This window comes from Eleutherodactylus coqui, chromosome 4 (genome assembly GCF_035609145.1).
Source record: "Eleutherodactylus coqui strain aEleCoq1 chromosome 4, aEleCoq1.hap1, whole genome shotgun sequence".
Taxonomy (NCBI): domain Eukaryota; kingdom Metazoa; phylum Chordata; class Amphibia; order Anura; family Eleutherodactylidae; genus Eleutherodactylus; species Eleutherodactylus coqui.
This window is the reverse complement of record NC_089840.1, coordinates 245,341,990-245,357,660: the sequence shown is the minus strand read 5'-3', so window position 1 is coordinate 245,357,660 and position 15,671 is coordinate 245,341,990. Positions and strand designations below refer to the sequence as shown.

Genomic DNA, 15,671 nt, shown 5'->3' with positions numbered 1-15,671 from the left:
AATTCTCAGTGTCTGCAATACATGGTCTTATGGGAGCACACAATGTAGTGGCGGGTCATGTTAACATATAGACAAGTCAGGCTGCACAAGTTGGACTACAGGAACAGTAGGGGGGGGGGGGGGGGAAGGGAAAAAAGGGGGGGCACCTAATTAAGGTGACCCTCTAGTATCGAACAAAAATGGTCGCACCGCTTCTGACTACCCGACGTACACACTGTGCTTAGTATGTATTGGTAGTCCAAGTGTGTAAATGAGGGGTGTAACAATACCTTTGCAGCGCCACCTATTGGATGGCAGCATTCCTGCTAATCAACGTCTGACCCTTTATCCAGGTCTTTGGGAATTTAAGACCAAACCAGAATCCATACACAAAGACCTGGATAAAGGGTCAGACATGGATGGCAGCATTCCTGCAAATCAAATAGGTGGCGCTGCAAAGGTATTGGTCCATCTTCCTTATTTGGTAGTCCAAGACACTACAAGCTGCTCTAACCGGCCAGTGCTACTCATGTTAATCAAAGCAGGTGCAGAGTCTTAAGACTGATACATACTAATGCACATGAGGTAGTCCGATAGCTGTGGCCATCTTTGTTGGCGCGGGTCTGGAGGGTCACTTTATTACCATATTCTGGAGCCATTTTTCCCAGCATGCAACACACAATGAAGCATTGTACACTGACACCCAGAATGCCAAGTGCTGCCACACAGTCCCATGTACATGGTGACCATGATTAAAACTAGGAGTTCGAAGGGCTCTAGCAAAAACAAAACAAAACACACTATTGGGGGGGGGGGGGGGGGCAATAAACATTTGTGTGGGGGATTGGGATGGGGTTTAGATTTCTCAGAAAAACAATAAATAAATAAGACCAAAAACTTTGCCACCAGGGGAATATGTGGCGCTGTTAACAATTAATGGCCGAGAACCATGCATGGTGGTTTGGGACATTATATCTACTGTATGATGGCTCAGTAGTAGGTCATGTTGGAACAACCTATAGATATGGTACAGTGTGCGCTGCTTGTAGAGGGTTCAACCAGCTTGTTACCACCATGGCACAATCAGGGAATCTTAGAGTCCTAGCGCTGCAGTCATCCTGTATCATATAGCATGTATTATTTCATCAGCCGCATTATATAAACCATTCATATACAGCAGGACATATTTCCCCGGTGGCAGCATTTGGTACTATTAGTACCCAACCCCACCCCGTACATCAACTAGGGGGCAGAACGCAGTAAAAACGGATTTGCTGCAGACCACTGAACACTCTGATTTAGACGGAGAACTTCCATTGTAAATCAGGATGATAATTAAGCTGAAGTACAGTTTAATCCGGTCCACAGACTGATCACCGCCTCTGTAATGGCGGGCACACATGGCCAGTTCCCGCCGCATAACATCTAGACGTGGCGCTAAAACAATGCAACTAGGTTTTTTTTTTATGGTTGCTCCTATTCTTGGTTATAACGAACTTTAAACCATTCACCCCAGTGTAGAGGGAGACTAACGCCGTGCAGAGAGGAAAATGGAGTCCCTGGCCCTAGAAACCAACTTCATGATACTCTGAGAAGTGAGAGCTGGAATCTCATTGGTTGGTAAACATCAACTTTGAGAAGTTTCCCCAACTACTTCTATACCCTTACGTAGAAGTCCAAGTACCTAGAAGAAACATAAAAACGTATAGAGGACAAAACACTTTATCCCCCTCTCCACCAATAGCCATTTTTTAAAGAACAAGATTAGTCACCGACTAGTAAGACTTTAATTTGCATAGCACTTAACAAATCTTAACCACCAAACAAGTGGTGCATTAGGAGATGTCAGATGATAGAGTAAGGCAGCACCAATATCTCGTAAGGCTCCAGTAAGAGTAGGTGTAGAATTATGGAGTTCAGTCCGTTCCAGAACTGTGCATAGGTCGGGCACCGTTTGGTCGTGCCACAAAGTCCACACTGTAGCCTGCGGTTCCTTCTGGTGCAGCGGATACACCACTAGAAACTGGATTACAAGATGTAAACTGGGATGTTAGAGATCTGTAAGGTCATGAGATGTAAAAAACGGGGATGAGATATGGATGCAAGGAGCCAGATAACCACAAATCCCCCCCCCCCCCCCAAGAGCCCTGTAATCCCACAAAACTGGACCAAAGCCTGGAAGAGGCCACTGCAGGCTAAATGTAGCATCAGAACCTGCTGACCATCTAATACATGGGTGGTTGGGCAGCAAGAGCCAGTCCTAGAAAGTGGCTCCCTATTTTGGCTTCTAGTAGGGTGGAGTCCTGGGATGGGTACCCCCCCCCCTCAAAGTGAGGTCTATAGGATCTAATAGGGCATGTGAAAAGGGGGTGTTCTTCACAGGCACCAGTATTAAATGGGTTGTCCCATATCATTTCTTGAAACAAAAGGGCCCGGACAGTAGGCAGTCACTTTGTGGGCTTAGGAATATTCATTTAAACTGGCTTAATAAATATAGATTTCACTATTAACAGCTAAACTTTCTATCTCAGTCACTTCTGATCAGTCGGGAGCCAACTGCTGGGACCCCCACTGATTAATAAACTTTCAGGACACTTTGGGCGTGATTTCTAACAGTGGAGGTCTAACATGTGCTCATCTCTTGTGAACCCATTGAAGAGTAGAGCTCGGGCCCAAGTGCTCGGCAATCTTCGGCAACCACTGCAGTAAAAATTGAGGGATGTGCCAGGGGCAATTTCTGTGGATCAGTAGGATCTCAGCAGTGGGACCCCCATTAATCAGCAAGTTGCCCCCCATCATTCTTTAAAGGCGTATTGCCATCTACTAAGAGGAAAAAATAAAAATAAAAAACATACCCAAATCTGAGGTTTTCTAGAAGCTCTTGAAACAAGAACCAGGAGATGAAACAGTTTCTTAAAGGGGTTGTCGGAGTTGTAAGTACTCTGGACAACCCCTTCCCTAATAAGTTGCCATGTACTCGCCACTGCCGCTGTGTCTCACGATGGCCCTCGGTTTCCTTCTTCGGTTTCTGTTGACAGCTGCAGTCCCGTCCAGTTTACGGGACATCACAGGGGCCTTAGCCAACAGGGCTCAGTGATCGATCACTGCCAGTCTCCAAAACAGATACATCAGTGGAGGAAGGTTTCTGATGCAGCAACCCATCTTTTAAGGTCAATTTACATGCAAAGATGATCGCTCAAAATTTGTCAGAAACTGACAGTTTTGAGCGATCATTTTTAGAGATGAGCGAGCACCAAAATGCTCGGGTGCTCGTTACTCGAGTCGAACTTGTCGCGATGCTCGAGGGTTCGTTTCGAGTAACGAACCCCATTGAAGTCAATGGGCGACCCGAGCATTTTTGTATTTCGCCGATGCTCACTAAGGTTTTCATGTGTGAAAATCTGGGCAATTCAAGAAAGTGATGGGAACGACACAGCAACGGATAGGGCAGGCGAGGGGCTACATGCTGGGCTGCATCTCAAGTTCCCAGGTCCCACTATTAAGCCACAATAGCAGCAAGAGTGGGCCCCCCCTCCCAACAATTTTTACATCTGAAAAACCCTCATTAGCAATGCATACCTTAGCTAAGCACCACACTACCTCCAACAAAGCACAATCACTGCCACTTCTCCTGGGTTACATGCTGCCCAACCCCCCCCCCCCCCCCCCCGCACGACCCAGTGTCCACAGCGCACTCCAAAGTGTCCCTGCGCAGCCTTCAGCTGCCCTCATGCCACACCACCCTCATGTCTATTTATAAGTGCGTCTGTCATGAGGAGGAACCAGAGGCACACACTGCAGAGGGTTGGCAGGGCCAGGCAGCGACCCTCTTTAAAAAGGGCGGGGCGATAGCCCACAATGCTGTACAGAAGCAATGAGAACTCCAATCCTGTGCCACCGCCATCAGGAGCTGCAAACGTGGGCATAGCAATGGGGAATCCATGTGCCACACAGTATTCATTCTGTCAAGGTGTCGCATAGCTCAATCCACACTGCAAGGGGAAAGCCGTCAGCGCTCTACCCCCTACCCAAGTCAGTCAGTGCCTTTGTGCCAGACAGGTCAAACACCGCGATGGGAACTAAGTTTGCACCAACAGCATAGGTGGGTCCTAGGAAGCCCAATACATGAACAAAAAATTGATCTGAGCGGCCAAACATGGCAGACTTGCACCGCGCCCACGACATAGGCCTCGGCCCACAGCTTCAGCAATCCTAGGCAGGAAGCGGACTTTCACTGCACCCAGGACATAGGCCTCTGCACAAACCCTCAGCAATCGCGGGCCTACAGCGGACTCTAATGCTAGCGTAGCTGTGCACGTCTCATTAGCGCTGTATTGCTCCTCTAGTTTGTCCCAATGCAGTGCCCCGGATAGTAGAGCTAACGTCAGATTAGATACAGGTGGGCTTCGGCCCACACTGCATGCCCCAGTCTGACTGGGGTTCTTTATAAGTAGACACAGGCAGGTATAACTCCGTGTGGACCGACAGCATAGGTGGGTCCCAGGAAGCCACCGGCGGTACATAAATATATCCCATTGCATTGCCCAGCACAGCTGAGGTAACGTCCGATTAAATGCAGGTGGGCTTCGGCCGACACTGCATGCCCCAGTCTGACCGGGGTTTTTAATACATAGACACTAGCAGGTACAACTCACTAATGTGAAGTCCCTGTGGACCCATAGCATGGGTGGCTCCCTGGAACCCATCGGCGGTACATAAATGTATCCCATTGCAGTGCCCTGCTCAGCAGAGCTAACGTCACATACAATACAGGTGTGCTTCGGCCCACAGTGCATGCCCCAGTCAGACTGGTAATATGTACCTTAACAGTAGCTGCGTTGGTGGTAATGTGGTGGTGACTGCGGACCTAGTAGTGCGGTTTTATTTAGTTGGTTTTCGGAATGTGGCCAGGATTAAGTGGGCCGTGGCGGGGGGATGGTGGGGGGGCTCTTGTTGTGTCGGTAAAGGTGAAATTCTTGGACTGCCACCAGACGGACCAATGCAAAGGTATGAACAACCACACTGCCTGTGATGTGCACTGTATTTTGATTGCCCTGTTGGAGGCTGACTTCACGTACGTAAAGCACTGCAGAGACAGGCAACAATTATGCGCAAGGCTGGGTATTAATTCACCAACTACTACACCCAGAGACGCAGTAAACGGAAGGCAGTGACAGGCAGGCCAAATACAGTATTTTTTTGAACTTTTTGGGAAAAAGCCCACTGCCTATATAGCCAGAATATCTCTTTCACCTTTCCCACTGTCCCTGCCCCTATACTGAGTAAAATGACTGCAGACTGAGCACGCTATGGTCTGCCCGCCCGATATACAAAAAAAAAAATTGTGCAAACACTGCTAAAAGCAGCCTCAACAGTACTGCACACGGTCAGATGTGGCCCTAAGAAGGACCGTTGGGGTTCTTGAAGACTAAAATAACACCTAACACTCTCCCTATAGCAGCAGCAGCAGCATCACTGTCCCTGATCTCTCTCAGAGTGCATCTGTGGCGAGCCGTGGGAGGGGCCGATTTTTATACTCGGGTGACACCTGATATCCCCAGCCACTCACTGCAGGGGGGTGGTATAGGGCTGGAACGTCGCAGGAGGAAGTTGTAACGCCTTCCCTGTCTTTCTATTGGCCAGAAAAGCGCACAAATTTCTCAGAGAAGTGAAAGTAACTCGAACATCGCGTGGTGCTCGTCTCGAGTAACGAGCATCTCGAGCACCCTAATACTCGAACGAGTATCAAGCTCGGACGAGTATGCTCGCTCATCTCTCATCATTTTGCATTAGGTACTAATGGGCTAATCAGCACATTAGTAGCTAACTAGCTCCATGTGCATGTATTTAGAGAACAGCAGTGGTCTGTTCACTAAATACATCACTTTTGTTCTGCTGCAGGCTGCATAAAATGCTATCAGCGCTACCCACAAAGAACACAGCATGCGGTCCCTCTCATCAGGGATTGCGGCTTTTATGCTGAGCTGAAGTCAGTGATGGACAAAGAGTGCATGGTAAGTGCATGATGGGCACACATTTACATGCAACGGCTATCACTCAAAAGCAGACGTTTGGACGAATTTTGAGAGATAATCATTGCGTGTAAATCAGCCTTTATACCCAGTGTTGGTGCAGGCAATTCAGGAGGTTACATGCCAATTTTTTGTTTTTGGATTGACCTTAAAGAAACAAAACAATCAAGATAAGGAAGAAGAAGAAAAAAAACAACGATAAGTTAAGAAATGACTGTACTGTGACTTCAGAAATGAGCTGAGAATTAAGCCATTTTAAGTTAAAAACGGTTTTATTTATAAAGTCTATGTGGGCAACAAACCAGAAACCCTGAGCGCAGAGGATGCAAAGGAATCAAAATAAAATAGAGGAAAAAAGTAAAATAAATTAACTGTTGAATACAAAGTTCAGCCTCTCATCACTTGTTGGATTCTAAGAAAACGCCAAGAAAACAAAAGCTGGATTTGATATATAATGGATGACTAAAATCATAGCGAAGATTTGCATATTGAGCCCAAAAGTATATCCTCCTCAAAGAGGAGTTACAGTGTCCCCTCCCCCCTTCGCTCCCACAAATGGTCAAATTTCGTTTCCTGCAGAAATATTACCAGCCTTTTACAAACAGTGGTGATTTCTCTGTATATTTAGGTTATAAAATTGCTTAATTAGAACAGAATGGGCAGGAATTACCATGAAAGATTAATGTGGGTGAAGGATGTCGATTCTGAAAAGAAATCTTCCCCCCAGGTAAACCCCTGTAGTAGGTTTTAAACGCTCCTGTCCATGGGCTCCAGCAATCACCGAATGTGAGGTCTAGAATCTGACCGGTTGTCTATAGAGCGAGCCGAGTCTCACGGCAGAGAACGCGGGTGGGAAGTTGTCTTGGGGATGCAGACGTTATTTTCACAGGTGGTAATCGCGGACACCTCGGCACAGGAATAGGATTATTTATTTTTTTTAACACGTTAATGGGGCTTTTAAAAAATTTTATACTTCTTTAAATTGGACACATGATAAAAATGTAAAAGAGTAGCGGAGTTTCCTGTAACAACCAAACAGGTCGTTTATCCAAAGTGCATAAGAGAAAAAAAAAAAATAGAAGCAGTTCGTTAACTTTAGACCAGATACCCCTTCTGCGCCACAGGCAGGACGGGATGCGGTGCGGATAGGGTCAAATAATGCGAATTGTGGGGTTTTGTTGTTTTTTTAACTGTGGAATGCGTTGAAGAATTTCATGCAGTTTTGTAATTAAAGTCCATGCATGAGATGCGTTTTTTCTAGGTTAAGAAATCCGTTACGACATTTCTGCAAGACGTTGTTAATGCAACAGCAGAAACCTTTTCCGCTGCAGAAAAAACCCAAAAACGTACAGATTTGAATTTAAGACATGGGGATTTCCAGACCCAAACGCTTGCGGCACACTTGTGTATTTGGAGCCATGTGCTAATTCACAGGTAGCACACGGTCCCATCGTGATTAAGCAGATTGGCGATTTTCTCATGTTAACCTATGGTCCCACATCAGAAACACATTGCATGTCCTAATCCTCTCTGCATCACGGACAGGAAATGGGACAGGCTAATGCATGTCTGTCTGTATAGATTGACAGCACACAGTCAAGATGTCCATGTGCTGGCCGATGCGAGTTGTGTCCAAGTCTGTCTGGCGCAGCTCACACACAGGAAATGTGCACCCAGCCATAGGACAACGCGGGGCTGTAGAGTTTTCCGCGCAGACAAATCCTGTCCTATATGAAGGGTTCCTTACTGGGACTGTGTGGTATCTGTAAAGTGAGGTCTTAGTAGAACGTATGACCAAATCAGATAAATAGGGGCAAAAAAAAGGGATTTTAGGAGCAACAGTACCACAATTCTATAGCCCATTGGTTGCTACATGCAGCAGCATCTTTTATACAGCCCTTACTAGGCTGTGAATGGGAAGTGATGGATTGTTCAATGGCAGCCTCTAACATCCCAGCTATAAATATGTGCATCATGTAATCAGAAACTGGATAAGAATACTATGTAGGGACCATGCAAAGGAGAATTACCTGCCAGATAGAGTAACAGACCGGGTGATATAATCAACTCTGGATGTTAAAACCCATGGCTGGACGCAAGTGCAGTCTATCCATTGCCAAAAAGCCTCACCCATCGTGTCCAGTAGCCACCACGGAGACCCCTTCATAAGAATCCCTTCCATCCACCGCAAATCAATGGTATATTATATTATATATACACATTCACACACAATGATAAAAAAAACCATCATAACGCTTCTTTTCCAACAGGACGCAGCGCTGCAATCCAGATGGTTTCCGACACGCCACAATTAAAAAATAACCTATTAAATTTTGACTAGATAATTTGTTTATCCTATTGAAGGTATATTGATAAAATCCTACTATTGTCATCACAAGGTGTACACATTCTGAAACCCAATAGGGAACTCCATGCTTCTGATGCTTTTTCCAGGTCTTCCTGCTTCTTGCTTGCATCATAGTTTGGCAGCCATGAAGTTGACATGTGGCTTCACCAGTGGGAAGAGAGGTAGGCTCCTCTTAAACTCTGTAATGTTCTCGATGACGTCGGGCTGTGGGGAGAAAAGATCCACAATGATCATTCCATGACGCAGATTATATAGAAGGTTCCATTTGCCGACGCGCAATGTTGGCAAGCATCTGAAACACTCTTAGAAATTGGGCGCAACTCCGCCAGGTACCGTGCAACCCTGCTTTCGTGGAAACCCCCTTTACTAGAAGTTGGAGCAGCTCCTTCACCCTGGAGTGGCTACAAAGAAGGTCTCTGCCTCTGGAGGATCCAACATGTACATTATCCTACCAATAGCAATAGGAGGGCTGGGCAGGAATACTTAGTGGGGCTCCATTGGCCCTAATGACACTAGAACGTATACTATGGAGAGTTTCTGTTAACGGCCGATACACTTCAGCTGACACTTCCCTTGATTCTTCCAGCCAACGTCTAGAGTTCTTACAAAGATGAACGCTGTGCATATTTCCAGTTCTCCCCAGACACGTTTAGTACATATGTAAATTAATAGACTTCAGCATGGTTGGTGATCCCGGGATTATTCCGATTGCCAGATTGAAATCAGGAAGAAATTTTTTCCCCTTAAAATGGGGAAAATTGGCTTCTACCTCATTGTTTTTTTTTGCTTTTCTTTGGATCAACATTGGGTGGGGGTATAGGCTGAACTGGACATGTGGCTTTTTTTTCCAGCGTCACATACTAGGTTACTTTTGATTCTTGCTCATGTGTCCAATGACTTTTGCCAGGATAGTGTCCATGTATTTCATTAGAAGTGCTAGGTGAGGAAGATGGAAAAATACCTCTGCAGCGCCACCTATTGGATGGCAGCATTCCTGCAAATCAATGTCGACCCTTTATACAGGTCTTTGAAACCATGACTGGGAATTGAAAACCAAGCGAGGGTGTAGTCAGATTCTGGCTTGGCTAGTGAGAGGCCTATGATGTGAGTCAGGAGGGGTATCATCATAAGTCCCTCCCGGCTAGGAATGCTGTAATACCTTATTTGTCCTGCGGTGGCACTGCAAGGAAATCTTAAACTTGCAGCCAGGTTCACATGTAGGTAAAAGCACAGCAGTGTTGAAAGATCAGTCATGACACCCTTCTAATAAAAAGCAATCCCCTAAACCCATTATAAGAATGATGACAAATGGGTTCACCTTTACAGATTTCTACTGGCCAGACAGAGTCTCCCAGGTACACTGGGTGCTTAAGGCCCATCAGGCAGGCAAAAAATAAATAGATGGCCCGTGCACCCAGTTATTTACCATTGTAACCATTCACGGTGGTCTATACTTGAATACCTGTCTCGGATTAGTCCATCTCAGAAAGCCTTACTTTTAGCGAACCCAACTGAAGTAGTGTCAATGTAATACATGGTGACAATACCTGTGGAAGAGCTGGTGCAGGAGCAAGATTAGCATAGTTTTCACTAGGGAACTCCCCTACGACAGGACCTGGGGAGAAACAAGGGACATTCAATTTTAGAATGGTGTTATTTTTCTCACCTGTATCTTGAAACACTAGGCATAAAATCTACAGTAAATGGTAACGATATGAAGCTACGGTCGGGATATTGAGAATAAAAGGTTAGGAACCCCCACGAATATGATCCTGGCTTTGATGAGATCAATCTAGCATTAAGTATTAGGGCAATGGACATATTTTGCCCCCATCTCCCAATATTCAAGAAGGTGGCCCAAGGCCAGGTTCACACAGGTGTACAGTCACTGCATATTACATGGGTGCTGTACGCCCATGTGATACAGGTAATTTACAGGCAATTACATTGCCGTATGCGGTTCCAAATCACGTTAGCGTAACATTCAAGTGCAAAAAAGCAACACATCATGTTCAATTTTGCAGCGTATATACGCAAGATAGGGCCCACTGTTCTATATGGACATATATACACTTCCATACTCTGCAGGAAATTTAACACCCCCCCCCCCCCAAAAAAAAACTAAACGGTTGACTGCGCATAACAGCATGCACAGTACGATTTCTCCGCCATACGTGGCAGCATGCAGTTTCATCGCTGACCCCAGAGCTGTAAAAACTCTGCAAGACCTTCTGCAGCATTTTGCACTTAGGGACGTGTGAGCCCGGCCTAAGATAGCAATTTATAAAGCTCCTTCAAACATTTCAAAATGCACAGAGCCAAGTCAGCGGCCCACCAGGATCATACAATGGAAGAAACTGCAGATCTGCCACCGGGAACAAGAATGAAAACAGAGACTGCATATATTAATGTCATTTTGTACAACTGGTAGCATTGTGAAGGACCACTAGGGGCAACACCCGTGTGATCACATGACTGCATCGACAGGGCTTCATCAGGATAACCTGGTATACATCTAGTGTTAGCAGCTACTACAATAGGTTAAGGATTAAGGCGTGGCTATTCTTCTTGGTTTCCAGCAGTTTTGACCACTTTTGGTGGCCAGATCCAGATGTCGAGGGTGTGGAGACTTCCCTTATCTTAACTGCATAAAATAAAAGATATCACAAGCTGTCGAGCTGTAGTTCGATAATATTGAATTGCAAGGGGACCGGTCTTGTTATGTAATGTTATGGTGTTACTCGTGTTTCTGTGCCCTCAGGAGGGAGGATGGATTGGCTTTATGACTCTGCGAACGGAAGAGCCAAGATCGATGTTGCTGTATAAAAAGTGAGAAGTTCAAGCGTGAAGCAGTAGGAAAAGAGAAAGAAGCGGGTTCTGACAGTCCTCTGTTCTGCAGGCTTGCATTGTAGCTACGTCTTAGGCCGGTCTCACACGGGTGGATTTGGGCAGTCGGCATCCACAGCAAATGGCATGCACTGAAAGGTATGTAAATTCACTTTCCTTCACACGCACAGAAACGAATTGCGATTTCTACAAGCGGAGGGGACTGTGCGTCTGCAGTCATCTGCAGTACAGGAAGAAAAAGGTACGCGGGGTCACCGGGCAGGGTCACAGCAGATTCTGGTGCAGGAACCAGTATGGGGAGGGGAAAAAAAAAAAAAGCCCTAAAAATGCTAACCAGCACCGTTCCTGAGAGAAGGAAAGCTCCATGGATTGTAATAAAAGTTCTTTGTCTTTTGCCTGCACCGAAAAATAAGAGCCGCTTTTCCTGCTAGATTCAAAGTGACAAGGACATGTGGTGGGAGAACCCTGTCGATGCCCTTTTGTACAGCAGTTCCAAGCTATGGTGGGTCTGAGGCCCATGAGAGCCAGCGAGACCAGTCCCCTTTCAGATCTGGAGAGTGACCTACCTTGTCAAAACCTGGTGTCCCCTTAGCTCCAGGCCTTTCTACACTACTTGCCAGTCCAGTTGTACACAACCAAATGTATAGAGCAACACGTTTCGGGAACCGAAGCCCCCTTTCTCAAGACCTCTCATACAATTGCCTGTATGTCTTGTATACGTCTCCTTCATTACAAAGTACAAGGTCTTCGATCAGACCTTGCCGATACAAGTGTCATATTTAAGATTTAGAAGAGATGTCTTGTAGTAGGTCATGTAGGCTTGAGAAAGAACACGTTGCTCCATCCCTGTGAGGTTGCAATAAATCATTTTCTAAACCCCATAGCCTTCTGCACTTTATGAGCGGTCAAAGTATTTTTCATTGCCACTTGACCCGTGTGAGAGGAATCTGGCAACCTGCCCAGGGGTATAATTTACCACAGCAGCGGTTCCTAGGGGTTTACCTACAGCATAACCAAAATCAGGTGAGATATGATCTCTATTGCATTCCCAAGTAGGGGCATACTCGCCCCATGCAGCGCTAGATTCTCACTTTTTCGAGCCATACTTGGGATGGCAGCACATACGATGGAAACAAATACTTGGGGGACTTCTATGTAACCCTTGTGATGTTAACCAAGTACTCACATGAATCCATTTCTCTGGCGAGCACATGTACGGACACTTTATGCCTTCTTGGAGCTTCTACAGCTAATAATTCCTGAAAAATAGAAGTAAGGTAGACTGCAATCCCTGCGGTATTGTCACGTTAACAGCACTGAAACCTTATCGGATCTCAAAACTTTACACAAAGCAGAAGAAGGCGTACTTAATTCATTTACTTCTGCGACCTTGAACGGTGATGGTGGGGGTTTGTAGACAATGACATGTAGCGCTGGTAGCTAAGATTAGTCACAAAATTAATTCCCTAGCGTGAGTCCGATGCAAATCAGGTTGCCAGGAAACTATTCTCACAGCAACCGCTAACCAGCACTTTATAAGACAAAGATTGGGGTGTAAAAATAGAACATCTAATAAAACACATTGATGTTATCCCTTAAAGCCATGACGGAGGTCGAGGACCGGCCGACTCGTCCATCAGTAGCACACCGGCCACAGTATAAGGAACCATGATACAGTTGGCAGGTCACACCCCACAATACTGTTTAGAGTCAAGTAAAGAACTCTAGGAAAAAAAGTTGTAGAAAACCAGAAGCCTAAAAACGTACTTTTAGACACCCGCTGCCTGGCACCAATAGCTCTAAAATCAGAGAGGAGTCACTCTTACGACTCCAACGATGTGCATTACTAACCTAAAGTCCGACTTGGAAACAATTTTCCTTTTGTCGTACTACAGAATCAGACTACAAAATGTCTTCGTAGTCTGTTACTATGGGGACACACAGGGGCAAGTAAACAAAAAACAAATGACAGGAACCTGTAAAGGGTATTCTGGTAATATAAAGTTACTGCCCCCATCCACATGACACAGGATAAACTAGCTGATTGGTGGGGTCCAACTACTGGAACCCTCACCAATTTTACCAGAACGCGAGTCTCGTCTCCACCCGAGACTGGCAAATGAATGGAGCAACGGTGCGCATGCTTTATTTCAATGAACGCGACAGATAGCCATGCATTGTACGCAGCTTGTCATCTGCAGTCCCACAGAGTTGAATGGATCAGCAGTGTGCATGATACGCTGCTACTCCATTCCAGCTTCTCATAGTGAAGGGAGCTGAACAGGAAAAGGGAGGTAGGGAACCTGTGTTCCCATGATGGGCGAAGTCCCATTAGACATTTATCAGTATCACCTCTATGATAAATATTGCTTCTGGAGATTTTGGCCATTAATTCAAGCAACGCAACTACTAATTCACTGTACCTGCTCTGATTGGTCAGAGCTGCAGAAGTGATTAGTGCTGACCATTCAGAGCAGTGCATAGTGTCTATTCGGTAGTTAGAAAATTCCAGCAGTCATCTTGGTGAGTTGAAAACTGGGCCAGAAACTGGCAGATTGGAGAGGCGGCAAGCAAGACAAACCGCAGCTAATTTACGTCTTGAAGTCATCCTTCAAAGATATAATCCGCTTTTTTTTAGTTATAGCTTTTCTGGGATAACAGCGACATCTCGTTATGCTGCGATGGAAGTATTTCTGTGCGACTGGATAGACTGGCTGTTCGGAGATTGCTATGGCGTCTATATAAAATTTCCCAGAACGAATACAGAAAGGAATTACATTTTTAATTCTTTCGAAAAAAGCCAATACAAGGATGTAATTTTGGTGCTGAAAGTTATGCAGAAGCACATTGTTTTCTTGATTTTCTGCCTAGCGCTGTCTGTCAAACTCAGACGCACAAGGTACTGAAAAACAAGAGAAGAGGAGAAAAAAAAAGCTACCCCAAACTTCTCCAAGATGTATGGGCTGTGTTCTATGAAAGGTTTCGCACCGCTCAGACTGCATTATGCTACTGGAGCAGCTCAGAAACATCTGACATGCACACAAGACACGTACATTATAATTTTCATTACCCAGATTTCACACTGAGAGAAAGCGCTCCGGCTTGAAGCGCACAGCTTGCTCTTGACTGCAGTATTTAATAATTAATGAGACTAGAGAACCCCACCTTCCCCCTCCACATCAGAATCAATACACGAGGCACAAGATCAATCCTAGCCTACCTTGTAAAATTTGATGATATTATCCTTGTCCAGGGTTTTCAGATACGCCACTTCAACATTATCTGCAGACACAAGGCAAAAAGCATTTCACTGTAGACCGCTATTCACAATGCAGACTATATCTGGTATACATGTACACGAAAGGAATAGAAGGGATTGTTTTTCTTAATAGTCAGGTTTACGTCATGACACAGGAATAGACTACCCTAGCAGACGTAATTTGACATCTGAGCAAGAATCAAAAGTAGTATTTTTTTTAAATTTCCATACTTAGTGGGGCTCCTTTGGCCCTTCTAACATCGGATACTCTCCGTGCCATACTTTCTACTAACGTCTGATACACTTCAGCTGTTATTTCCCTCCATCCACCCTGCAAATGTCCGTTGCTGGGCCAATGCATTTTCTTTGAGAGAATTCACTAACGTCACAAGGAGCCAAGACTAAACCTTACCTCTTTCAAAGTGATACTGTTGAGAGATGATCTCCCCCCAGTATTTTGCACATTCAGCAGAGAGCTTTTTTGGCTTGTCCAGACGCTGGAGCGCTAGGGCTTGGATGTGTTTCTGGAAGGCCTCCTCAGTCATCTCCTCTAATGACTTCTCCATAGTCTTCAAAAAGGCCTCCACCCGACTCTCTAAATAATGAGGTTGCTTCTCTGACTGAATTATAAATCGCAGTCCTTGGATTCCATTTGCTCTGCGGGGGCCGCTGAACACAATATAACCTGCAAAATAGAAAAAGAAAAATACTTTGGAGGGGAGCGAAGCAGCAAGTAGTACAGAAACCATTGGCTAAATAGGTGATAAACTTATGATAGTTATTGTTTAAACCACTGGGTACCCCCAGGGATCACGACAATGGCCCACCACAATTCCCCAGTAATAATTGGAGTAGCATTCCAAAAAGTCGAAAACCGCAGAAAAAGTACTGAACGGGGGTCCAATGTACATTGGCTACTGGTGGTCATGGATGTGAAATAGCTCACCTAGCTGTTCCTTGGTACGTAGCGTGTTGAAGCAGGGCTCTGCAATGATCTGACAGAACAGCTCCAGAAGCATGTTCTCAGATGTATTCTGCATGTCTGTCTGATAATAGATCTCGATACCGCAGTTATTGTGTACTTCATTCCGTTGCTGATACACAAACCAGCCCCCTGTAAGTTGCAAAGAAGTCAGGGCGTCACAAATGGCCAACAGTTACATGTAATACTCATCAAGTGGTGGAG

The 15,671-nt window shown here is 45.4% G+C and overlaps 1 protein-coding gene across 5 annotated transcripts in view; it reads right to left on the bottom strand.

Moving 5' to 3' along the window:
* Positions 1 to 6,264: 6,264 nt before the first annotated feature.
* IDE (insulin degrading enzyme) overlaps positions 6,265 to 15,671 on the bottom strand; it is a 75,117-nt gene continuing 65,710 nt past the window's right edge. For all 5 annotated transcript variants that reach the window (XM_066600999.1, XM_066600996.1, XM_066600998.1 and 2 more), the window contains exons 20-25: positions 15,432 to 15,599; positions 14,898 to 15,170; positions 14,447 to 14,508; positions 12,413 to 12,485; positions 9,927 to 9,994; positions 6,265 to 8,583 (exon numbers count right to left, since the gene is read on the bottom strand). In XM_066600999.1, coding sequence (XP_066457096.1) covers positions 8,488 to 8,583; positions 9,927 to 9,994; positions 12,413 to 12,485; positions 14,447 to 14,508; positions 14,898 to 15,170; positions 15,432 to 15,599 — 740 coding nt within the window. In that variant the 3' untranslated portion in view covers positions 6,265 to 8,487. The remainder of the gene's footprint in view (positions 8,584 to 9,926; positions 9,995 to 12,412; positions 12,486 to 14,446; positions 14,509 to 14,897; positions 15,171 to 15,431; positions 15,600 to 15,671) is intronic.